The sequence below is a fragment of the Erinaceus europaeus genome, chromosome 12 (genome assembly GCF_950295315.1).
Source record: "Erinaceus europaeus chromosome 12, mEriEur2.1, whole genome shotgun sequence".
Lineage (NCBI taxonomy): Eukaryota > Metazoa > Chordata > Mammalia > Eulipotyphla > Erinaceidae > Erinaceus > Erinaceus europaeus.
Window position 1 is genome coordinate 25,200,299 of NC_080173.1, and position 27,531 is coordinate 25,227,829.

The 27,531-nt window shown below is 41.2% G+C and overlaps 1 protein-coding gene across 5 annotated transcripts in view; it reads left to right on the top strand.

Moving 5' to 3' along the window:
- Positions 1-27,531, top strand: part of PRICKLE2 (prickle planar cell polarity protein 2) — a 411,818-nt gene that overhangs the window by 287,417 nt on the left and 96,870 nt on the right. For all 5 annotated transcript variants that reach the window (XM_060202967.1, XM_060202969.1, XM_016187079.2 and 2 more), the window contains one exon: positions 8,820-9,003. In XM_060202967.1, the coding sequence (XP_060058950.1) occupies positions 8,820-9,003 (184 nt within the window). The remainder of the gene's footprint in view (positions 1-8,819; positions 9,004-27,531) is intronic.

The following is a 27,531-nucleotide window of genomic DNA, read 5'->3' on the forward strand; positions in this document are numbered from 1 at the left end:
TCCGGCCTTTAGGTTCATGATTAGTGAAAATTTTGCTTGGCTTTTTATGTTAACTGTTTGTTCAGCCATCAGGTTCCAAATGCTGACATGATGCCAACCGAACTTCCCTGGGCAAATGACCCCACCAATGTGCTGGAACCCCACTTCCCCAGAGCCCCACCCCACCAAGGAAAGAGAGAGACAGGCCAGGAGTGTGGATCGACCTGTCAACACCCATGTTCAGTGGGGAAGCAATTACAGAAGCCAGACCTTCCACCTTCTGCACCCCATAATGACCCTGGGTCCATACTCCCAGAGGGTTAAAGAATAGGAAAGCTATCAGGGGAGGGGATGGGATATGGAATTCTGGTGGTGGGAGCTGTGTGGAGTTGTACCTCTCTTATCCTATGGTTTTTGTCAGCGTTTCCTTTTTTATAAATAAAATTAAAATAAATAAATACTAGAAATAAGTTTGAAGAATCCATAGATATTCTTAATTTAATTTAGTTTACTTTAATTGCCTTCAGGGTTATCACTAGAGCTTGGTGCCTATGTAATGAATCCACTGTTCCCAGCAGCCATTCCCTCCTCCCTTTTTTATTCCTTTATTTTTATTTGATAAGACAGAGAGAACATGGGAGAGAAGGGTAAGGTAGAGAGGGAGAAAGAAAGGTACCTGAAGAAGCACTGCTTCACTGTTCATAAAGCTTCCCCCTATAGGTGGGGACAGGGGGCTTGAGCATAGACCCTTGCACATGGTAATTGTGTGTGATGCTTTACCCAATCTACCACCACCCAGTCCCTGTATTCTGGTTTCTAAACTTGTGCCTTTGAACCCTTGAGGCCCTTGGACCATAAAATTGCCTAGGGTTTGGGAAAGAAGGTTGTGCTTGAGAGAAGTAGGAACGGGAGCCTCGTATTCTCACATTCACTTGGGTAGCTCTGTTTTATATATAGAGTCTGCACATAATGAGTTCTTTTGGAAAAAAATGTTTTTCCGTTCACTATAAAGGGAAGCAGGGTGTAAAAGAAAGGGGGAAAGGGACTTAATGATGTTTATAATACCTTTGCAATCTAGAAGTCAGCAGTTTATGACTTGAACATGTCAGAATCTTTTTTTTTTTCTTACTTCATCCTATCACTTCTTAGATGAAACAAGACATTGTGGTTCACAGTTCAGTACTGTAAATAACCTGTCAGTATCTCAAAGAGGGAAACCCTCCCCAAATATCTCACAATGAATTATTTCGCATAATGCGAGGTAAGCTGAAATTGTTATTTTTCAAATGGTGTTGCCCCTGGCACCAGAGACCAGTGTGCTTTGAGATGGTTAAAAAGCTAGCCTCCACCTGACAGTATTCTGTACTCCATGAATGAGCAGACCATGGCTTCTGTGGAAGCAAATTAGTTAATAGCTGCAACTAAGGGTGGAGGGATGCAAGGGCTGTTTCTGGCTGAAGAGGGGAAGGAAGGGGAATGCAGGATCTCAGCTCGCTGTGAATCATGCCTTACTCCTTGGGAAGCTGTCATTCACCAAACCAATTATGTGCAGGTAGAATGTCAACTCTGACAGAATGAAGCCAATGCATGTTTTATGTGGTTGAGGTTTTTTTTTTTTTTTTTTTAAATGAAATCTTGCTTTACTAGCAGGTTCTATTTTCATAAATACCTATTTAAGAAAAAAGAAAAGGCAAATCATGTATTTCCCTCCACACTCCTCAAAAGCTTTAATCAATGTGGTGAAGAGAGAGTTGCTGGGTATTGCCATATGCATGTTGCCAAGAAGGGAGAGAGACACAGGGATAAGGGACAAGATGTCTTCATGGTTTTACTTCCATCCGATGAGCATCCAGGTGTTGGGGTCCCTGATTGTGAACAGAGACTATTAAGTTAGTCATTCCAAAGGCTGTTGCGGAATCACTTCAAGGTTAAAAATTCTTTGCCCTAAAAAAAGTGTCACCACACACACCAAAAAATGTTACCACAAAAGTGCCAGTTAATTACAAATGAGGAATGGAAGGCAGATAAGTAGCAGGGAAATTTGTAAGGCCCTCTTGAGTTCAATTTGCTGGTTTTGCTATCATCCTCTTTTTTTTCACTTCTTGGTTTTTGATTTTTCTGACCAGTTGTGCATTACAAAGTGGTTGGGAGCAGGTCTCTTCTCCATAGGTAATTGTTTGGACTAGGCAGAGGTCAGAGAGGCCCTGTTTTGACTCTCTGCTTTCCTGATTATTTATGGTTTACTTTGAACTTACTGTCTAACCTCTTGGAGCCTTTGTCTCTGCAAAGTGACGGCAGTGAGTGTGTGCTTTCTTAGACAACTAACTGGTGAGTGAATCTGAGCGTATTTTACGGTCTAGGAAGGCAAATGCTATGCATCCTGCTCGCTCACTCCCACTCAGCCCCGGTCACCTATGTGCTGCTTCACTTCTCTCATTTTACATAGCAGCTGACATTTTTAATATCCTCTCTGACTGAATGACTTGTCCGATTAACAGCATAGTGTATACTTCTTCCCCTCGTGGCATATAGATTCCATGAAGGTAGAGACCTTTGTTTGGGGTTAATACCTGGAATGACTAGAGCAGTTCCTGGGTAGCTGTGTGTTAAATGGGTAATTAGAGTCCTTAGCTTTCTCTTCCATATTTGTGTTCCTACTTCTACTCAGGGAGGCTCTTTCTGGATCTGACTCTTAAATTCGGTGTTCTGCTTTCTTCCTATCTATTTTCTTCTCTGGGAGCTTCAATTCATTAGATTATGTTCACTCAGCATTAAATAGCATGCCCTTCTCTCTGTAGATTAGTTTTGTTGATGAATTTAGTTCTGGCGACTGAACTAAATAAAAATCCCTCTACATTGCTCAGGATTTACTTTATATCTATCTATCTATCTATCTATCTATCTATCTATCTATCTATCTATCTATGATCTATCTATCTATCTATCTATCTATGAAAAAAAAAATACCAAAGCATCACTCCAATGCATGCAATGTCAGGGTTTAAACTCAGAACCTCAGGCATGAGAGTCCAACAGTTTATCCATAATGCCACCTCCCAGGCCTACACTTTGTTTTTTAAAATGTGACTTTAAAAAAGAAATGACTTAATGAACTTGCATATAAGAGGTTTTGAGTCTGACCCCCCCCCCCCCCGCAAACTGGCATATTCCAATGCAGTGTTCAGCTTCTCTCTTTCAGTAAGTAAATCCTTTTTTAAAAGTACGATTTTTCTGCTAAAAGCTTTTAGTGAACAACAACAACAAAAAAATCCTTCATGGTTTGCTTAAATTCACTGAAACCTTCTTCCCCCTTAAGTCATAGACTGGCATAAAAAGTTGTAGAGATGGAAAAAATTCTTGACTGCTTCCCATCATCCCTGACCTCTTTACAGTAGCTGATTAATTAAAAAGATACTGTTGAAAGTGAGTTCTGAGATTTTTCAAAAGCAGCAGCCAGGGTTTGGATGAACCTTCTTTGAGTGTGGAGATGCAAACCAGATCCCAGCGTGCATCCTGTCTGCATGTATTTTCAATGTGATGAAGAGCAGGAAGTGAAATAATTATTACAAACTTTACTTGACTGAACTAAAATGATTTTTTCCTTTCCCAGTACATTTTTGGTGTCAAAAATTCAAGCACAAGATATTAATAGGATAAGGAAGAACAAGCCCACTGATTCTTCATAGTTGTAAAAAACATTTGACAGAATCCAATACCTTTTGTCCCAATACACTCAACCAGTTAGAATAGAAGATAGTTTCTTCCACTTGATAAAGGAAAATTTGATTTAAAAATCCACAGATAAATTAGTAATTGATGGCAAAGGATTGTATTTTCTCCCAAAGGTTAAGAAGACAAGGTTGTTCATTCTTGCTTCTAATTGCCATTATACTTGAGGTCTCAGCCAGAGTAATAATGCAAGACAAAGAAAATATAGCATCAGGTTGAAAAGGAATGCTGGGAGCTGTAGCTCAGCGGGTTAAGCGCAGGTGGCGCAAAGCACAAGGTCGGCATAAGGATCCCGGTTTGAGCCCCTGACTCCCCACCTGCAGGGGAGTCGCTTCACAATCGGTGAAGCAGGTCTGCAGGTGTCTATCTTTCTCTGCCCCTCTCCTCCTCTCTCCATTTCTCTCTGTCCTATCTAACAACAACAACATCAATAACAATAATAACTACAACAACAACGAAAAACAAACAAGGACAACAAAAGAGAAAATAAATAAATAAAATATAAAAAAAAGGAATGCTAACATTTGTTTGCTGAAGATATGACCTTGTATATTGCAAATCCAAAGGAGTACATGCACTTAACACATATACACAATTCAAACTAATAAATGAGTTCAACAAAATTGTATGATACATCAACTGACCAGAATGTTTGTGTTTTTAAATACTAACAATCCAAAAGTGAAACTAAGCAAGCGAATCTATTTACAGTAGCATCAAAAAAGATTAAACTACTTAGAAATAAATTTAACAAAAATACAAGACGTATACCTGAAAACCAAAAAGTATCTTAAAAAAATTTTTTTTATTATCTTTATTTATTTACTGGAAGGAGACAGCCAGATATCGAGAGGGAAGGGAGAGAGAGAGAGACAGAGAGAGAGAGAGAGAGGGATACACCAGCAACACTGCTTCACCACTTACAAGACTTTCTTTTCCCCTCTAGGTGGGGACCGTGGGCTAGAACCCAGGTCCTTGCACACTGTAACATGTGCACTCAGCCTGATGTGCCACCACCCAGCCCCCACAAAGTATCTTTAAAAGAAATCAAAATGGGCTAATATAAACAGAAATAATCTTTTTACTATTAAATCAAAACTTAATATTTCTGAGATAGCAACTTACCCAAATTTATCTACAGATTCGATGCAATTTTTACCTGAATCCCAGATATAGATTTTTTTAATTTCAGAAACTAAAAGGCTGTACCCAAAGGTCATGTTCATTTCTACAACAGTCAGTAGTCAGCAGACACCAAAACAAGCATTTTAAAGAAAAATAACTTTAGAGCACTATTACTCGCACAGTTTCAAAGCTAGCCTTACACTCACAATCTGATTTCTGACCAGGCTTCCAAGGCAGTTTTTTGAAGAAGGAGTAGATTGTTCAGGAGACAGGGCTGAGATGTTATATAGCCACATGAGAATGAAGTTGAACTCAAATTTCCCATGATAGGCAGGAATTAATTAACAACGTAGACTTTAGGTCTTATTATAAGATGTAAAACATGAAACTTACATGAAAATATAGAGTCTTTATGAGCTAGGGTCAGGCAGTGTTTTTTTTTCCTCCAGGGTTATTGCTGGGCTCCGTGCCTGCACCATGAATCCACCGCTCCTGGAGGCCATTTCCTCCCCCCCCCCCTTTTTGTAGCCTCGTTGTGGTCATTATTATTACCATTGTTGATGTTGTTCGTTGTTGGACAGGACAGAGAGAAATGGAGAGAGGAGGGGAAGAGAAAGACACCTGCAGACCTGTTTCACTGCCTGTGAAGCAACTCCCCTGCAGGTGAGGAGCTGGGGGCTCGAACGCCTTACGCCCGTCCTTGCGCTTTTGCACCACGTGCGCTTAACCCACTGCGCCACCGACCGACCCCCCAGGCAGTAGTTTCTTAGATGTGATAATAAAAGCACAAAGAGCATCAGAAAGGATATATAGAACTTGACAAGAACAAGAAAACTATTTTGCCACAACTAGCATCTGCAGTGAAGTGAAGAAAAACCCACAAAATGGGATTTTTTTTTTTCCTTGAATCATCTCATATGGCTAAAAACTTGTGCCCAGAAAATATATAAAGAATTCAAATTGAGCAATAAGGGTCAGCAAAATAGCTCACTTGTATAGTGTGCTGTTTTACCATATACTGGACCCACATTCAAGCCCAGCACCCATTGCACTACAGGAAGCTTTGGTGCTGTGGATATATATGGAGAGAGAGGTGTCTGAAAAAGCCCAGAGCAATGAAACTCCTGGAAATGAGAAAAAAAAAAGCGGTAATAAAGAGAGAAACAATGATTGAAAATGGAATATGTTTTGAGTAGACACTTCTCCCAAGAAGATATATAATAAGGATTTGAAAAGGTGCCATTTGTCACTGAGGATGTACACATCAAAGCCTCACTAAGGTACCTGCTAGGAGGGCAACAGCCAACAAGGAAAATGGGGACAAATACTATGAGGATGTGGAGGAAATGGGGCCCTCATCCATCGGTGGTGATACGGATAAATGAAAAGAGTACAGGTGTTTTGGAAAAAAAGTTTTGACAGTGCCTTAAAATGTTAAACATAAGTTACCACATGACCCAACAATTTCCACCCTATATTTTACACTAAAGAGAATTAAAAACATATGATCTTACAAAAATATATACATACATATCCAGAGTAGCATTATTCACAAAAACCAATCCAAATGACCTCTGATGAATAAACAGAACATAGTATAGGCATGCAATGGAATACTATAGCATAATAAAAGGGAATGCAACATTACCATTGAAAGTATCATGCTGTGTGAGAGATATCACATTCAAAAAGCTGTATATTATGTGGTCCCATTTATATGGACTTTAAAAAAATAAGAAACGGTAGAGGAAGAAAATAGATTAGCGGTTGTCAAGGACCTGGGAGAGGGGAATGTGAAAAGTTAACTGCTAAGACAAGTTGGTTTTCTTTAGAAGGTGATGAGAATGCTTTAAAATTAGACCATGGTGACAGTTTCACAACTGTGAAACCTACTAAAAGTCAGCGAGTTGTACACTGTAAAGTGGCAGCTTTTATAGTATCTGAGTTATATCTGAACAGAGCTACTTATCAAAAGCATCAGGCACATATGGCAACAAGGATTTTGAGCTATCTCATCACCTTTCTTAACAGGGCCTTCTGAAGCTGATCATAAAGATGAAAGTATATATAAAATTGCTTATTCAACTTTTTCTGTCCCATTTTTTTCCTCTTTTAATTTTCTTGCTTTGTGTTGCTGGCATTAAGTGGTTGCTACTTCATCATTTTGTAGCCACAGCGAAGAGAATGGATGGCAACCTTATGAGAGAAATGTTAAATCTGGGAAAGAGACTTTCATATTTGGCTGATAACTTTTTTTAGATTTTATTAGTAACTTTATAGTGATTAACAAGATTGTGGGATAAGAGGAGTACAGTTTCATGTAATTCCCCCACCACCAGTGTTCCATATACCCTGCCTTCCACTGGAAGTGTCTCTACTCTTTATCCCTCCGGGAGTATGGACCAAAGATTTTTATGGGGTGCAGAGGGTGGGAAGTTTGGCTTCTGTAATTGTTTCTCCTCTGGACAAGGGCGTTTACAGGTCAATCCATATTCCCAGCCTATTTATATCTTTCCCTAATGAGGTAGGGCTCTGGGGAGGTGGGGTTCTAGGACACATTGGTGAGGTCATCTGCCCAGGGAAGTCATGGTATCATGGTAGCATCTGCAACTTGGTGGCTGAAAAGCATGCAAGATATAAAGCAGAACCAGTTGTTGAATAATCAGGAACCTAAAGGTAAAAGTATAGCAGATGAGATTTGGGGTTTTCATTTTGGAAGAAGCTAGGAAGTCTATTTTAGGTATATTCCAAGGGGCCCATGACTTTACTAATTTTTGCCTGAGCCCCACAAGTTACATGCAGGAAGGCTAAAAATATTGTCTGGTAAGATGGTGTCAGAGTTGAGAATAGGGCTAGAAAGCTGGATGAGGGCAGAGAGTAGTTCCCAAATATGGGGGAAGTATATACAAAACATTTATTGTAAGTCCCATCAATCTGACCTAGAGCCCATGTCTATTTACATTAGTACAGGGGCCTATGTAACCTCTGCATCCCTGTTGCTCTGAGGGCACTTTCCATGGTCACAGCTAGGAACATTCTAGGCTGCATTCATTTTATTGGCTGGTAATTTTTTGAGATGACTCACTTTTTTTTTGAGATAATCCTCTTTTGTGTGTTTGCATGTAGGTGCACAAAGATATGTATCTGTCTGTCCACCCAACCATAATTAGCAGCATCTTGAAGATTTTGGTTGCTACTTAGAATTTTAAACATATAGAGATCTTTAATATGGGGTCAGAATTTGGTAAATCTTTTGGTAATATTTTTGGCAAGCTTATGTATCGTATCTATTTAATTATTATTACTATTCTATTATGCAGTGAAATTGCATTCACAGTACTTATTCAATGGTATTACCAAGTAAAGGGAAAAGTATTTTTATATTCTTCTTGTGATAGGGATTTATTTATTTATTTATTTTGCCACCAGAGTTATCACTGGGGTTCTTGCCTTCACAAGGAATCCACAACTCCTGGTGGCCATTTTTCCATCCTTTTCCCTTTTACTTGATAGGACAGAGAGAAACTGAGAGGGAAAAGGGAGAGAGAGGAGAAAGAGAGAGAGAGAAAGAGAGAGAGAGAGAGAGAGAGGGAGAGAGAGAGACCTGCAGCATTGCTTCCTCCCTGCAGGTGGAAACTGGGGGCTTGAACCTAAATCTTCATGTGTGGTTGCATGTGCACTCTGCTGGATGTTAAAACCAGGCCCCGAATACTGATTTTTAGATAAAGGGTAAGTTGTTTAAATGTCATCAGCGCACTTACTTAGTAGCTTCTCATCTTGCGCTACGTTTCCACAGGTACAATGCCATGCCTTCCACAAAGCCTGGCATAATGAGGAACACTCCTTTAGGTGCCTTTGCCAAAAGCCAGCTGCCAAGGAATGTGTTTATAGTTTGAGATCTCAGGGTTGGCTGGTGGCTGACAGACCAATGGAAGAAAATGGTTTCTTGTACCTCTCTTCTCACCCACCGTCTTTGCTGCTTGCAGGAAGATCTGCCTGCACTGCAAGTGCCCTCAGGAGGAGCACATGGTGACAGTGATGCCCCTGGAGATGGAAAAGACCGTCAGCAAACTCATGTTTGACTTCCAGAGGAACTCAACCTCAGATGACGATTCAGGCTGTGCCCTGGAGGAGTACGCCTGGGTCCCACCTGGTCTGAAGCCTGAACAGGTAACTGTTCTTCCAGTGAGGGTGTGTGGTGGTTTGGACTTTCACCTTTTGTCTTGCTGGTCCTGCCTTGTTTCTGTTCAGAAGGAACAGCTGACTCAGTTGACTTGAAAGAGGAGTTGGAGCTAAAAGGTTGGAAGATGACAGGAGCCCAGCGGGAAAGAATGGAAGAGAAGTGAAACTTCTCACACACTGCCATTATTAACTGTTAGAAAAAAATAGTCTAGAAATATCTGCTAAATATAGACTGGGAAACATGAGATAGTGAAAGCTTTTCTTCTGCAGGCAAGAGGGGAGCGCCCAATATTGGCTGTGAATCTTACTGTTAAGGTTTATAAAAGAGAGTGAAGAAATAAAGATTTGCCTTATTCTTCCTTCCCTTTCATATATGTTATTAAATATTGAATTTGACCTTTTTTTTTTTACAAGGAAAGGCAAAGATACTGGAATTTCCTGAAATATTTGACACTGCCCACAGACTGTAAATATTATTGACTGGATTAGATGAACTTGCTTTCTTGCTGTTTCCTTGTGTTTTTTTTTTTTTTTTCTCATCAACTTACAGTCTCTGCTTTACATTTCTTGGTCCTTGGACTTTCCCACTAACCTCATGCTGGTTTAGGAGGCCTGTCTATAGTCTGGATGGAGATTGTTGTGATCATCCCTGTGCATCTCTGGGAGAGAAGTTGATAAGAATTTTAAGTCTTTGACCACTGTTTTCTCCCTTGACTCAGAGCACTTTTTTTCTCAGATCTCTGTGACTGATAGAATCTTTTGAAGCTGAAATTTTGAGTAAGGGACATAAGGTGTTTGGGGGGAGGGAGTCTGTTTTAAGTTTTTCTATATATTATTGGATAGAGACAGAAACTGAGAGGGGAGGGAGGGGGAAATAGAGAAAGAGAGGGAGTGGGGTGGTAGCGCAGTGGGGTAAGTGCACATGGAACGAAGTGCAAGGACTGGCTTAAGGATCCCATTTTGAGCCCCCGGCTCCCCACCTGCAGGGGAATTGTTTCACAGAAGCAGGTCTGCAGGTATCTATCTCTCCCCTGCTCTGTCTTCCCCTCCTCTCTCTATTTCTCTCTGTCCTATCCAACAATGACATCAACAATAACTACAACAATAAAACAACAAGGGCAGCAAAAGGGAATAAATAAATATTTTAAAAATTTAAAAAAGAGAGGAGAGAGACAGAAAGACACCTGCAACCCTGCTTCACCACTTGTGAAGCTTTCCTCCTGTTGGTGGGGACCAGGGGCTTGAACCTGGGTCTTTGTGCAGTGTAATGAGAGCATATAACCAGGTGTGCTGCCACCTGACTCCCCCCCAAAAGAAATATTTATAATTCAAGAAGATGCTTTTTTTGGGAGGGACTCCCCAAATAATAACTCCCTCCCCCCAAGCCCTCACCAACAACCAGCATGTAATATACCAGTTTCATTATCCTTTTCTTACTTTCTCCCAGTGCTGAGTTTGATAATTGTCAGATGAAACAAGGTTACAGGCAGAATTTGGTTATCCAGCAAACTGTTATTCAGAGCTTTGAATTAACTGCTAATAGTTCAGAATAAGAAAATTTTACTTAAGTTGATGTGTATGTCTTGGAGATTTAAGAATTTGGAGTCTTATTCTTGCACAGTTGGTGTATTGCTTGTTGAGTGCTTCACATTCTTTTTTAGACTCTAGTTTGAACTTCCCCTGTTTTCCCTAAACCCATTTCATCCTTCCATATCACCTTCTTAAACCCGAAAAGCAATTTTTTGTGAGCTCTATTCTAATTCTTAGCACAGAAAAATATCTTATTTTTTTAAGAATCTTTTTTATTTTTACTTACTTTCCCTTTTGTTGCCCTTGTTTTTTTTTTATTGTTGCTGTAGTTATTATTGTTGTTGTTATTGATGTCATTATTGTCAGATAGGACAGGGAGAAATGGAGAGCAGAGGGGAAGAGGAAGATAGACACTTGCAGACCTGCTTCACCACCTGTGAAGCGACTCCCCTGCAGGTGGGGAGCTGGGGGGAGCTGGGGGGTCAAACCGGGTTCCTTACCCCCGTCCTTGCGCTTTTTGCCATGTGTGCTCAACCCACTGCACTACTGCCTGACTCCCAGAAAAATATCTTATAATGGAAATGTTCACAGTGACTATCTCCATAAGCATTGAAGTTCTGTGTTGGAATGTTTTCAGGAAGACATAGCTTATTTTACTCTGCTTACTAGGTTGAGGTTATAATTGTCTTCTGTTTCTGTAAAGTTATATCATTAGTTACTAGGAATTTACTCAGGTAGAGTACATGCCTTGCAGTATGTGAGACCCTGGGTTTGAGTCCCAATATGACATGGGGTCACCATGATGAGCACAAGAATTCCATAGATGGTGGATCTGTGGTATCTTCTCCCAGTCTTTCCTGCTTTCTCTCTGTTTCGCTCCCCGCCTTACCATCTTTCTTTCTCAAAAAAAATTAAAAACTGGGCCAGGGAAGGCCATTTAACAGTATCATGAATGTGCTATGTTCAAGGTTAACTTTCTGGAGCTGCATTAAAAATAAGATAATATTAAAGAATAAGTTTGAGAAGAATTGGCTTAGTTGATTTAATCTGGAAACTAAAATGAGGTGGTGAGTGACCGAATATCTTTGCTTGACATCACCATTCTGTTACAAGTACTTCAACAGTGAGTTTTCACACCTAGATACATCTGTGAGCTCCTTTCATTTTCTTGCTAACCTCATTTCCAGCAGCTTCTAAGAGGCCCATCTTTCTTTTGTTCACATTGCTTTCTGTTAAATTGGACCCAGAATTCTTTAAAGCTAAACTATTTTCAGTTCTCTGCTTAAGTAGATTCTTCCTTAAGACCATTAAATACCTTTCTGTGATGTTCTGATTCAGGGGGGGAAAAAAAGAAAGAAAAGAATAAGAAGTTGTTGGCTCAAGAGAACAGACAATTGCTATAGGTAGTGTCTGTGCTAAATTAAACAGTGCTAGAAGTGAGTCCTTATGGTTCTTTTGGAGGCTATTTGACTCATCTGAAGTGATTGTTTTTTTGGAAAAAAAAATCATTGATTTGTTTTGAGAGAAGAGATTAATGCAATTAAATAAATGAAGTTTGAATTGTGTCAGATGAAAGGATATTCCATGTCATATTTCTGTTGTCACTTGGATGACTTTCTCTATTGCCTACATTACTCAGACCGATATGACACAGATGATTAGGGAGGGAAATTGTACTCCTGAGAGAAAATACCTCTTCGAGCTATTTGAAGAGCTCTAAATTTGCCTCATAAAAAATGATGTGATACTGAATTTTCTTGAAGTGATTGTGTTACATAAAACAAATGGACTTCAACTTTTTCAATTACTAGATTTCAAGTCTATGACATAACTATAGGTTTAAACATTTCTTTTTAGAAAAGCTACCTAGTACATTCTAACATTAGAAAACATTGAGATCCTAAATGCCTTTCTTTAATAAAAGCCCTGTTGTTTAATATCATATTAGTTATCTCTAAATTACAAAGAAGAAAAACATTTTTTAAATTTTTTTATTTATAAAAAGGAAACATTGATTAAACAATAGGATAAGAGGGTACAACTCCACACAATTCCCACCATCAGAACTCTGTATCCCATCCCCTCCTCTGATAGCTTTCCTATTCTTTAACCCTCTGGGAGTATGGACCCAAGGTCATTGTGGGATACAGAAGGTGGAAGGTCTGGCTTCTATAATTGCTTCCCCGCTGAACATGGGCATTGACAGGTCAATCCATACTCCCAACCTGTGGGGAAGGGCTCTAGGGAATCAGAGCTCCAGGACATATTGGTGGGGTTGTCTGTCCAGGGAAGTCTGGTTGGCATCATGCTAGCATCTGGAACCTGGTGGTTGAAAAGAGAGTTACTATACAAAGCCAAACAAATTGTTGACCAATCATGGACCTAAAGGCTGGAATAGTGCAGATGAAGAGTTGTGGGGGGGGGTGTCCTCCATTTTATAGATAGCTAGTAGGCATATATTTTAGTTATATTCCAAAGGGCCTGTGGCTATACTAGTTTTTTTTTTTCTTTTTCTTTTTCCCCCTGAGCCTGAAATCTGATATGCAGGTGGATCCAAGTTATTGTCTGGGGGAGATGATGTCATGGCTGGAAAAAGAAGAAAAAGAAGAAAAACATTTTTATATTTAGAAAAACTATAGTGAATGTTAAAAATTCTGTATGCAAAATGGAGGCAAAATGTTGCAGACTAGTTAGACTGAGAAAAATGCTATAATTTTGGGTAGAAACCTTTTGTTTCACTCCCTGGTCCAGGGTGGTCATGTGCTTTCAAATGACACTCATAGCACTTGATTTCCTTTCAGAAATGCCTTCAGTGAAATGCAGTATAAATGAAAGTCCATTTAGGTAGGTATTCTTGAATATAGACATTTAATTTCATAAAAATCTATTGACTACAAAATCCATTCGTCTTAAAAAAATATTATAAGGGTTGGGTGGTGGCACACCTAGCTGAATGCACATGCTACAATGCACAAGGACCCAGGTTCAAGCCCCCAGTGCCCACTGGTGGTGGGGGGAGCTTCTTCATAAACAGTGAAGCAGTGCTGCAGGTGTCTCTCTCTCTTTCCCTTTCTATTCTTTTCTCCCTCTCAATTTCCCTCTGTTTATGTCAAATATATAAACAAATAAATAATAAGAATATTGTAAAAAAATTACATTTTTTAGGTATAACAGGAGTTTCCAGGAAGGAAAACAGTTATTTGTCTTGTGATTTTGTAATGATTGGCCTGGAAACTAATCATTGAGTTTATACAGACCCTTGACCCTAACCCTCTGCTCACTCCAAATGTGGTGCTTAACTTGATCTAAAGAACCCAGTGGTAACAGAACAAAGAACTGGATTCTGCCCTTGTGGCCCCTCGAAAACCATCTACAGTAAAGAGTTTTCCTTTCTCTTCAAACTCAGTTGTATGTGCTTTGTCTCCTGGAAATGCTATGATGGCATCACTGTAATAGAATGCTTCAGGAAGAATTTGGAAACTATTCGAGGCATTGTAAGAAATCAAATAGTGGCAAGGTTTCTGAATGCCAAGACTATTAATAATTTTGAGTGGTTAATTCTTTTGCTGTGGAGGACTGTTCTGTGCATTGCAGAGTAAGGAGCAGCATTTCTGACCTCCACCCACTAGATGTCAGTAACACACATCACTACTGCCCCAGTGTCTCTGGGGATGACTTCAGTACCCAGGTTGAGAGCCACTTGTTGAAAAACTTATTAAGACCTTGAGGATTTATGCGTAAAAGTTCTGGTCCCATCAGTACAAAAGGTCCCATCAGCACCTAGCACTGGTTTAGCACTGGTTTAATAGCCAGTTGTGTCTGGGAACTGACATGGAGTAACTGACAGGGTATAGAGTATGGTTATCTCACAATGCTTATACAGAGGTCAGCTGTACTCTTCCAGCCTGACCTGCTACCCTTCATAAAAGCAAAACAAGGATTAGAGTGGTACAAAACAGAGGTGCTGGGCAGGCTTTTGTTCTCCAGAACTGAAATCACCTTAGTCTTTTATAAAGTAAGGATTTGCTCAATGGGGGAGGGGGGAGAAAGAATATAAGGCATCTCAGAAAGTAAATGAAAACTACTCACAATTCCACCAAGAATCGTTATTTTTTCAGTGGTTTTCTTTTTGTACCCAAATAGCAAGTATTATATATGGGAGCATATTTCCCTTTTCTTCTAGACAGAAATATGTTGATGCTGACCACTTGTCCTTACTGCTGCTTTTTCCTCCCTCCCTCCCTTCCTTCCTTCCTCTCTCTCCCCTCCCCTCTCTCTCCCTTCCCCATCCTCTCCTCCCCTCGTCTGCCCTCCCCTCCCCTCCCCTCCCCACCCCACCCCTCCTCTCCTCTCCTCTCCTCTCCTCTCCTCTTCTCTCTCTCTCTCTCTCTCCCTCCCTTCCACCTCCCTCTTTCTTAGTAGAGACAGATAGAAATAAAAGGAGAGGGACCAGGCAGTGGCGCACCTCGTTGAACGTACATGTTACAGTGCCCAAGGATGCCAGTTCCCAGGTCCCCACCTGCAGAGGGAAAGTTTCATGAGTGGTGAAGCAGTGCTGCAGGTGTCTGTTTCTCTGTCTCTCTCCCTCTTTATCACCCCCCTCCCTCTTGATTTCTGGCTGTCTCTACCCAATAAATAGAGATATATCACAAAAAAAAAGAAAGAAAGAAAGAAAGAAAGAAAGAAAGAAAGAAAGAAAGAAAGAAAAGGAGAAAGAGACACCTGCAGTTCTGTTCCACCACTCCAAAAGCTTTCCCCACACAGGTGGAGAAGACCAGGGGCTTGAACCCAGGTCCTCATGCATGGTAATGTGTGTGCTCAACCAGGTGCATCGTCAGGTCTCATCCTAACTGTCCTCCTTCCACTCATATGGGGAGTTTGATTTTCTGTTGGTAGAGCCACCTGGAGTGGCACCACCCACCAGTACAGAGTATTAGAAATGTATGTTTCAGAGGGAGTAGTTACTGTCAAAATGCCTGAGGATACCAAACATCCTTAACAGTACCAGATGATTCTGTAAAGCAGAGAATTGATCCCTTCCAAATGCCAAGACCACCACCACTGGGCAACCTTAAGCTGAAGGTTTATTTTGAACATGTGTGGTATTGGTGGTTTTCCGCTCTCTGAAATAATGTGGCAAACACCCTGCCATCAACTCGCTGAGGCTTTTCATTTGTGTCATTTCACCTTTCCTAGTAGATTCTTCTTCTCCTTCTCCTCCTTCTCTTCCCCCTCCTCCTGCGTCGTCTCCTTCCTTCTTCTTCTCCTCCTCCTCCTCCTCCTCCTCCTCCTCCTCTTTCTCCTTCTCCTCCTCCTGCGTCTTCTTCTTCTTCTCCTTCTCCTTCTTCTTCTTTTAAAATTAGATTTAGGGAGAGAGACACAGAGAAGAGAGACACCACAGTACCATCATGCATGAAGCTTCCATTTGTCATCATCCTCCCATATGGTGGCAGGGGCTCAAATCCCAGTGTTTTTTTTTTAATGATTTAATAATGACTGACAATATTGTGAGATAAGAGGGGTACAATTCCATACAATATCCACCACCGAATCCCAGTTCTTGAGCATGGTAAAGTGTGTTCTCAACTGAGTGAGCTGTTCCCCAGCCCCTTATCTTTTTATTTAGGGCAAGAGTGAAAAGAGAAAACAGACACCTCAGTACTTCTCCAGCATTCATGAAGCTCCCTGAATGCTGTACATGTTTAATTTGTCATGGTTAATCTATGACATTATGTAATCTATAACATTATATTCGTTTTAGATAAGTAGTATCAAGATGCAATATTTATCTGCACTGTAAAATGATTTTCATATTAAGTCAAGGTTAGTATACACAGCCATCTCTAATGAAACATTTTTTTTCCTGTAGTGAGAGCTTTTAAGACTTCCTCTTTTGGCAACTTTATATGCAACAAAGCATTATTAACAGTAGTCACCATGCTGTACAGTGCCTCCCCATTTTTGTACTGTTAGGGATTTATTTTTACCTTTTGACTACCTTCGCCCATTTCATCCACCACCACCCTTGCCTCTGACAAAGACCATATTGATCTCTGTATCTGTGAGTGCTCTGTTTATGACTCAATGACATCCCATTGTAGTATTTTGTACTACTGACCACATACTCTCTATTGATCTGTCATCAGATACTTTTTAAAAACTTTTTTCCTCTTTTAATTTTTTATTATCTTTATTTATTGTATAGAGATAGCCAGAAGTTAAGAGGGAAGGAGGTGATAGAGGGGAGACAGATAGACACCTGCAGCATTGCTTCACCACTCACTAAGCTTTTCCACTACAAGCAGGGACTGAGGGCTCAAGCCAGGGTTATTGTGCATCGTAACATGTACACTCAGCTAGGTATACCGCCACCAGGCCCCCAGATACTTCTTTTGTTCCTGTGTGTTATAAATAATGCTGCAGTGAATTTAGAGGGAGTGTACATTTCAGCTTTGGGGCACATTCTGTTAGTCGCCCTTCACAAAGGTGACACCAGCTGTGCTCTCTGAGGGAAACAGCCTTCATGGGACACCTGGGCGTGGGCTTCTGTGACTTCTGCTCACTGCTTCATGAAAATCTGAAGAAGCCTTGGTAAATGTTCTCCATATTGTTGTTCTGGTTACTGACAAGCATTCGTGGATAGTTCTTAAATATGAATGTCCTTGGTCTTTAAACATGAGTAGTTTTTCCTTGACCTAAAAACTATATTTCTGTTAAAGAGTGGCACTTGGGTTACTTGTCCAAAGTACTCAACTTTCACTTCAAACTACTATGGATACCAGGAGTAACTGCCCAGTTATTATTTTTTTAATTTCAAAGCATCCTTTCATGTGTGACAAGTAGCTCATACAATACTGCCTAGAGAGGGGAGTAAATTAGATAGTTTTAAACCAGATGAAACTAAAATATCTCTGTTGCAGGTACATAAAATTATTTTTTTAGCTTTTAATTCAGTAACTATTACTCATCCTATGGACATGAAGTTAAATGTGTTTCCCCAGTGAGCTGCTGTGACCACCCCAACTCCCAATGCAAGATGAAGAACCCCAGTTACATGCTTTTTAGCAGAACTCTCTATATTTGTGTATATCAGATATGTAATTAGATATTTGGCATAACTATTTGATATTTGAGACCCCCCACTTTGCTTTAATAAACAGGAGGGCAGGGGTTGTAGAGAGGGAGAGAGAGAAAGAGAGATATATGTGTAGCACTGTTTAACTGCTTGTGAATCTTAACCTCATGGGCACCAGGGGCTTGAACCTGAATCCTAGCACATTGTAATGTGTGCATTCAACCATGTGCGCCATCACTTGGCCCTCAAAAGCAGGATTTTTCTTTTTTCTGCTTTCATCCTTCAGAAATTCTCCAGCACCCAGTACAGTATTTGACACACAGCCATTTCGCCCATATCTGAGAGGCAGGCAGCTGTCTGAACAACTAGTTGCATCACACTGACAGGATGGGGTGGGGGACGTCTTTCTGACGTTTCTCGACATATAGGGTTAATGCTGTGTCAGCCCAGCTTGTTACACTCTTCTTCTTGGCTCCAGCCCAAACTTACCACCATCTCCAGGGTTGGAACAGAGTGGTGGGAATTGGAGGTGTTTCCAAACCAGGAAGCCAATTGAGTCTCTGTCCGAATATGGGGAGCCACTAGGAAGGCACAGGGTGAGAAGGAAACAGCCCAGTCAGAAGCACATGGCTTATGGAATCCGACAATCTGGCTGCTGCTCCCTCCCTGTCAGAACTTAGCAAAGTTTGTCCAACTCCCAAAGCCTTAGTTTCCTCTTGATGGCAGTAGTGATGGTGACATTGGAGAAACTCATTTATCTGTCACCATGTACTTACCCACCACCAATATGCCTACTACTGATTTTCACCTCTGCACCCATTATCACAGTGCCTTCTCATGGTAGTCTCATTTGGTGCAATTACCATGCTTAGCCTTCATTTTAAAACTGAGGAAGGCCAGGTTAAAAAAAATTAAACTTGCTAAAGATCACACAACTCATGAGTAATGTAAATGAATCCAGTTTCAGACAGCCTGACCTGGGAGCCTATCCAATCTGATTACAGGGTTGAGCTGGACCTTGAAGGAGAGGGAGTATGTAGAAAGTTCTGGTTCTGTGCCTGTCACAGACATTGCTCAATAAGGTGGTTGCTTCCTAGCCAGCCTTCTTGTGCAACCATAGTGAGTGATACAGATTCCTGCAGCCTTGCGTGGGTAGGAGGAGGGGGAGCAGGAACATTTATCTGAGCAGGACAGTGGAAGGTTGGGTGGAGGTGGAGGTGGAGGAGGAAGATTAAGCTCTCGGTTAATAGGAATCTTGGATTTCTTATCAGCCTTCTTGAAGGCTCATAATAAACTAATATTGATTTCTGTTGATTAAGAAGCCTCTCTCTCTCCTTCCATGTTTTCTCTGGGGTTATTGGAAATGTGTGACTTTGTTTCAATGGCGTTTTGACTCTACTGAGCCATAGCAGCTTCAGTAGGGTTCACATGGAGCCCCTGACTGAATTCTTATTTTATTTTATCTATAAAAAGGAAACACTGACAAAAACAATAGGATAAGAGGGTTACAACTCCACACAATTCCCACCACCAGAACTCTGTATCCCATCCCCTCCCTTGATAGCTTTCCTATTCTTTAACCCTTTGGGTGTATGGACCCAAGGTCATTGTGGGATGCAGAGGGTAGAAGGTCTGGTTTCTGTAATTGCTTCCCTGCTGAACATGGGCGTTGACAGGTTGATCCATACTCCCAGCCTGCCTTGCTCTTTCCCTGGTGGGGCAGGGCTCTGGGGAATCAGAGCTCCAGGACACATTGGTGGGGTTGTCTGTCCAGGGAAGTCTGGTTGGCATCATGCTAGCATCTGGAACCTGGTGGCTGAAAAGAGATTTAACATATAAAGCCAAACAAATTGTTGACTAATCAACCTAAATGCTGGAATAGTGCAGATGTGGGAGGGGGGGTGTCTCCGTTTTATAGATAGCTAGTAGGCATATTTTAGCTATATTCCAAAGGGCCTGTGGCTATACTGAATTCTTCCTGTGCCAGATGGGCTTCAGGACCCCCTGCTGGGAAGATAAACACCCCCCAGCTTCTTTGTACCTTACATCTCTACTTTACCATAGTCCCCAGTCCTGGGGGAGTAAGTCCTAGAGGCATTTGTGTAGGCCTCTTAGAGAGCAAAGAAAAACTCCCCACAGTAAATGTCCTATATACCTCTACTCAGTCTACTAGTCAGCAGGAACAGGGCTTCTCTCAACCTCTCCAGTGCCAGTCTGTCATGGGTGGGCTTCTTGGCAGTGACCCTCTGAATTTTATTCCTTCTCATTAAAGTGGAAGGCATTAATCAAAGAGTATCTTGGAGAATTTCGTGAAAAGTGATTAGTGGATTTCTTCATTCATTCACTCATTCATATACTTACTTATTCACCAAATTAATGTATAATGTGGACCTGGTGTGTGTTGAATAATGTTCTAGGTCACTGGAGATACAGCAAGCAAGATAATTAAGATTTCTGCTACATTGTGTCTATAAGGATATATTGGAGACACAACTTAGAAAACATATGGTCAATAAAATTTGATATTGTAATACAAAGAACAGTGACATTAAGAATAATGATACTAACATTTAGTGAATTCTTAAGCATGTGCCAGGCATTATCCTAGGTGCTTGGCAAATTGTTTCACTCAGTCTGTGCTAGGAAATAAATAGAACATTTTCTGTGATAATGGAGGCGTTCTGCAATGTTGGAGGCACTGTCTCATTTAGGCTGATTGGTCAGGGCCAGCCTCTGTGAGAAGGTGGCAATTGAAGTACAGTGGATGACAGGGAGAAAATCTTCCATGCAAAACTGTGGCTCATTGCAGAAGTTCAAAGTTTTTTTTTTTTCTTTTATTGGGGGATTAGTGTTTTACATTCAACAGTAAATATAGTAGTTTGTAGTTTGTACATGCATAACATTTCTCAATTTTCCACATAACAATACAACCCCCACTAGGTCCTCTGTCATCCTTTTCCAGGACCTATAACCACCACCACCCCCACCCCAAGAGTCTTTTACTGTGGTGCAATACACCAACTCCAGTCCAGGTTCCGCTTAGTGTTTTCTCTTCTGATCTTGTTTTTCAACTTCTGCCTGTGAATGAGATCACCCCATATTCATCCTTCTGTTTCTGACATTTCTTTTCTCTCTCTCTCTCTCTCTCTCTCTCTCTCTCTCTCTCTTTTTTAAAGCTCAGAGGTTGATTAAAATCACTGTAAACCTGCATAGTTGCACAGATGGTTTGGAGATTGTTAAACATTTTGGGGAGAAATGGAGTCCAGCTCATGCCCAGTGCACAGGCGCACTCTGGAATCCCACTGCTACACTTGACCCTGAGAAATCAAAAAAATTCTCATCACACACCGCCTTGAGGTGTCTACAGGCAGAGAGAAAGCAAGAGCTAAGTAAACGTTGCAAGGAGCCTTGTATATGTGGACATTAGAGTAGACACACTATGTGATTTTTTTTTTAATGCTTCCACCTTTTATCAGATGCTTTACCTTAACAAACTATCAAGACCTGTGTGGCCTGGGAGGTAGCTTAGTGGATTAAGCATTGAACTTTCTAGCACAAAGTCCAGAGTTTGATCCTTAGCATCACACAGATTAGAAATATACTCTGGTCACCTCACCCCCTTAACCACCCTCCTTGTTCTCTTCCTCCTCCTCTCTTACTCATTAATAATTAACTTTTTAAAACATGGCCTCTGGTGGGGGGAGGCACAGCATACATTATCTTGTTGACCACTGTTTGCTCAGTGCCTAAATAGTACCTGACACTTATCACTCATTCAGTAAACAGATGTTCCATGATTAAGCAATCACATTTAATTCTCTCGTGAATCCCTCACTTTTCCAGTGAATACTACTTGATTGAGAAAGGATCAGGAATTTGACGGGATGCCAGAGTTAGAAAGGAACAGAGCCAGAAGTCACCCCGCTTGCTCTCCAGCCCCAGCGCCCACTTGGACTCCTCCCTCTTCCCTGTGATCCACCCGAGTTATCAGATCCAAGGAAGTCCGCTCATTTGTTGGAAAAAAGGAGTAGCATGCGTCATACAAGGCTGTTTGACTCTCAAGAAAGGGAAGTTTCTTCTAATCTCAGGTTGACTCCTGTAACTAAGGAAGTCAACTTTTCTCCACCTCCAGCTTCCCCATGCAGGAAGCAGACAACCCTACATTGAAAGGCTGGTTTCTCCCCGTGACAAGCTCTGCTTATCTCTGGCACTTCTCATTCTCTCATCCTGGCTGGATGTTGACATGTTGAGAACCAGATTTTTCTCAATTCCCTCCTGCAACCTCTGTGCTCCTGGTATAGTATCACATACTAGGGCACTCCACAGTGATATTTACTCAACAGGTACTTGTGGGGTGCCAGCCATGTGCCAGGCACTCTCCCGGGCACTGGAGGAGAGCCATGAACAAAACAGGTATCCCTGCCCTGATGAAGCTGACATTCTGATGGAGGCAACAGACAGATTAACACTTGAATGAACAAGGAAGTAATTGGGGGAAAAGGTGATCATAATTCAGAGCCAGAATTGGCAAGCAGTTTCAGTAAATAACTGAATGCTAAATATTGTTGGCTTTGTGGTATATATAGTCTCTGTCGTAAATACTCCAACTCCAATATTAGAGCGCCAAAGCAGTTGCAGACAAGATGTAATGAATGGAACTGGCCACATGATGATAAAATTTTATTTACGAATCTTGACATAGGACCTGGTTTAGTCCATCTGTTTAGTGGCAGTTTACTAGTCTCAGACTTAAAGAATCTTCTTAATTTTTTATTATCTTTATTTATTTATTGGATAGAGATAGCCAGAAATCAAGAGGGAAGGGGATGATAGAGAAGGGGGAGAGACACCTGCAACACTGCTTCACCACTTGCAAAGCTTTCCCCTTACAGATGGGGACTAGGGGCTCGATCTGGGTCCTTGTGCATTGCAACATGTGCACCCAACCAGGTGCACCACCACCCAGCCCCACAGAATCTACTTTTGATAGGAAAAGCCTTTCTGAAAGAAGTGATCTCAGAACTGAGTTTTACATGGGGTGGTGGTTGAGGCCAGGTTCTGCTGGCCTACTTCAGTATGGTTTTCAAAGTATATCAATAGTATCATTCATATAACCTGGAAATTTGTTTTAAAATATACTTCCCCCCATCCTGGTCCTGGCCCTGGCCCATTGAACCGCTTTCAACAGAAGAAGCCTAACAGTCTTTCTTGGCAGAAGAACCTTTGGCAGTTTCTTCTATAGCCTCATGGAAGACATACAGTTCTGTAAACATTGGGTCATATCTTGACTCTATACCATTTATATTAGCTCTTTATTATCTTGACCCTGAGCTTTGCTGGCCTCCAAAACAAGGAGGCCTGTGCCCACATCTGAAGTAGCTATGAGGACTAATTACTCTTTCAATAGCCTCGAAATCCTGACACCTAACAGACCTCATAAAATGGGAGTTGCTGTCATTATAGGCACTTTTAGGATACTGAGGTAGACTTCCCCACGGTGACAAGAAGACAAACCTTCACAGGTACCTTCTTCCATTCCCAATGTCTTGCCTCTGACTGATCTCAGAAAATGAGCTCAATACACGGCTATTTGTGAAAGAGAACTTCAAGATGCCTTAAAACTCATCTCATTGGCCCTGCATCCTGACCCTTTTCCTTGGCCTGCTCTCCCAGAAGATGTTCTGGTCCCTGTTACTGTGGAATCTTGAATTCTACAGCTGTGAGTCACCACTTAGCTAGGGCTGTTGTGCTAGAAGCTCAGCTTCAGCATTCACTTGCAGGCTATTGACAGTTGGCTCTTTTTTGTGTGAGAAGCTATTTATACCAATGGGGACAGAGGCTGCAGATAAGGGGGAAAGGGAGAGAAGAATGACAAAGTGGTTTCTCTCTGTAGGTCTGCTGGGTGGTGTGGGTCCATAGGGAAGGAATATAAGATTTAATCTCCCCCTAACGCCCCTACAAAAGTCATCATTAGACTCCCTGGCCATTTGTAGTGTTGTCTTCATTTCATTACTCCATCAGCACATGCTGAGCTCAAAATGGAATTTCATGGCTGCAGTAAAATGCATCCCTCTCCTGTGGGATTAGATTAAGTTTCTCCTAAGTTGTATCTCCCATGTTAGTCCTCATTGTCCCTTACTTTGGTGTTTTTAGTGCTGTGGAGAGACGAACAAGGTAGAGGAAAGAAGGAAGAAGGAAACATCAAGACCCTCCCCCCAGCCATCCCTCAAACAGTCTGGGGGATACTGTCTCAGGAATGGTTTGTCTTGGCTATAGAAATGCACTGATGTCACTCAGTGGCACTGGGAACTATGTCTCTATGTGCAGCATCAATGAAACTACCTGTTGATGCCCTTATTTTCAGCAGAACCATCAGGGAGAAGATTAGAACCTGGCTGCCACCATGATGAAGTCAGCAGTATTACTGACCAGATTCCTTGGCAGGACCTTGTCGACCCAGGGAATGTTAGTAGGCTCACTTGATGGCTTAACTATCTTTTTAACTTAATTTAATTTATATATTACTGGGTAGAGACGGGGAAATTGAGAGAGGAGAAGGAAATAGAGAGGGAGAAAGACAGACAGATACCTGTAGCTCTACTTCACTACGTAGGAAGTTTTCTCCCTGCAGGTGGGGATCAGTGGCTTGAACCCACCCAGTTCCTTACATACTGTACTTTGTGTGCTTAACCAGGTACACCACCACCTGGCCCCAGCTTAAAATTAATGGCTTAACTTTTCTTTTTTAAAATTATTTTATTTATTCATTATTGGATAGAGACAGAGAGAAATTGAGAGGGGAGAGGGAGATAGGGAAAGAGAAGGCTCACTTGAAAACACAGAATGACCTGCAGTTAGAGATTGCAGCTTTCTAGAGAGGTGCACCTGCCTCTACAGGAGATACAGGGCTGGGATCCTTGAAGGTAGGAGTGAGCCTTAGGACTTGGATCTCCTGGAGGAAGTCAGAGCTGCTCACCATGTCTGCTGACTGAACAGCCCACAGTGCAGGCTGCTTAACAGTTGATTTACTGTCAGCATGTTCTCCTCTGCTTTATGACTCATGAGATATTTTGAGTAGTTTTATGGGATGGTTGGATAAACCTACTATCAAGTTAACTAAAAACTGATTTCTTGCATCTGCTACATATGTAATATATATTATACACACATCTATATGAGTATCCATTCACTCATTAGTGTACTCAGCCATGAATTCATTTCACAGTGTTATATACCCAGTACACACAAGCATGTAGTTTATATGTGATTTCCCTGGCTGTTTTTGCAGGCCAGGGAAGCTGGCATTTCCTAACTCCTCATTATCAATTCACCTTCGTGTAGCAGAGTGAACTCCAGGCAGATGTGGAAGTCCTGTGCTGGCTACTTAAGACTTTTGCCTTTTAAGTACATGTCCTTCTGTACTCTTGGGGTTGGAAATTGTGAGCTTTTACATGAAGTCCCATGTTTAAATCCTAATTGTGCTACTCTCAAACATAAGACTGGCTAATCCATCTCTGAGTGCTTTTTCTTTTTTTTTAAGTTGTTTAATAATGATCAATAAGACCGTAGGATAAGAGGGGTACAATTTCACACAGTTTCTACCACCAAAGTTTCACACCCCATCCCTTCCATTGGAAGCTTCCCTATTCTTTATCCCTCTGGAGTGTGGACCCAGGATCATTATGGGGTGCAAAAGGTTGGAGGTCTGGCTTCTGTAATTGCTTCTCCTCTGGACATGGGCATTGGCAGGTGGATCCATACTCCCATCCTGTTTCTGTTTTTCCCTATTGGGGCAGGGCTCTGGAGAGTTGGGGTTCCAGGACACATTAGTGTGGTCGTCTGCCCAGGGAAGTCAGGTAGGTGTCATGGTAGCATCTGTAACTTGGTGGCTGAAAAGCACTAAGATATAAAACAGAACAAATTGTTGAATAATCAGGAACCTAGAGGTAAAGATATAGCAGATGAGAATTGGAGTCTTCATGTTGAAAGATCTAGGAAATCTATTTTAGGTATATTCCAAGGGGCTCATGACTTTACTAATTTTTGCCTGAGCCCACAGATAACATGCAAGTGGGGTAAAGGTATTGTCTGGGGAGTTGGTGTCACAGTTGAAAATAGGACTAGAAAGCTGCATCAGAGAAGAGAGTAACTCCCAAATATGGGAAAAGTATATAAATACCATTAACTGTAAACCCCACTGATCTGATCTGTGACCCATATTCAGCACAAGAGCCAGTGTAACCTCTGCATCCCTGTAGGTCTGAGCTCACATTCCGTGGTTATAGATAGAAACATTCTAGGCTGCACTCATTTTAGAACCAGTCTTCCTCAAGTAGCAAAGTATGTTGACCCAGCCTCCCTTCAGACAGTGGGGTAGTTTCTACCATTATTGTTCCACATTGAGGCCAAGGTTCTGTAGAGGCCCACAAAAGGGTCCACAATGCTGTTCCTGGTGGAGATGACTAGTGATGGTGGAGAAAGGGATCTGTAAGAGATCTAGGCCCATCATATCTATCTGGGATTCCCAGACTTCCCTGACTAGGGCCCCAGATGATAGGTGGTCAGTTAGTGAGCAAAAGAGCCATCATTAAAGCATGCCAGTCTCTTTCCCTTATCTAGCTTTTGTATTCCTTACTTTATCTAACATGGCTAGCCTTATGATGATAGAGGGAAATAAAATAGGAAGTAGGTGAAGAAGGTATCTAGGTCTAAGTAGAAACTATTTGATTAAGTACTTTATGGTATCTTTTTTAGGTCTTTCTACTTGCTTACTGTACTTACTGAGTCACTGGAAACTATTGTGTATATATTTTCCCCTAACGTATAGATAGATATGTGTGCACATGTTCCCTATCTCATGGGCCCTGGTGTATATCTAGGTTCTGTGGCTTTGTTTGACAGTGCACCACTCAAAGTGGAATTAAGGAGTCCTATAAGATAGGAAAAGGATTCGCCAGAGTAATGGAGCTGAAGGGTTGACATCCCATGCCAAGAGTCTCTGGACACAGTCCGAAGTGAAACATGCCGAGGTGGTACTGGTTGCATTGATTTTGGTTGAGATCATCTCCAAGAGCTTTTATTTCACTGTCTAATAAACAAAGAATACCATTGCCTAACTACAGTGTGTTTTTTAAAAAGATTAAATAAGAATACCTTAAGCATGAGGCTTTAAAAGTCACTGCTTTGAGTTTTAAACATTACAAGACTGGCAGCAACTCAAATGCCTACCAACGGCTGAATGGATAAACAAATTGTGTTATATGCATAGACTAGAATATCTGCCAGTCTGTATAGCTACCTGCCATATACTCTGCAATAAAAAGGAATGAACTCCTGATGCACATGACATCATAAATGAATTTTAGAATCACTGTTCTGAATGAAAGCAGCCAGATCCAAAAGTATATATTACATGATTCTATTTACATAAAACTCTAGCAAATTTTAACTGATGTCTTGACAGAAAGCAGATTAGTGGTTATGTGGGGGACGTGAACAGTAAAGAGGGCTAAGAGAGGGGATGTCACAAGGGCAGGAGACATTTCTGAGGGTAATGAGAATGTTTGCTTATCTTGACTATATTGACAGTTTCATATGTATGTCAAAGCTTACCAAATTGTATACTTCAAATAAGTGTAAGTCACTATATTTCAAGTTTCTTAATAAAGTGATTGAGTGGATTAGAACAGCAGGCTCTCTGGAAAACAGAAATGTGAGCACCCTGTTAGATCCACAATGGGGTCTCTCTGAGGTTCCATGGTTGCCTCAGCAAGTAACTGAGCCTTTTTGGCCAAGAAATGTCAGCATGAATTGCTCAGTATTAATTATGTACAATAAAAAATGAGACATGGGACAGAAAACTCATCAACACACAAACAGATGGCACAAAATCTCCAGGTCCACAGACTGCC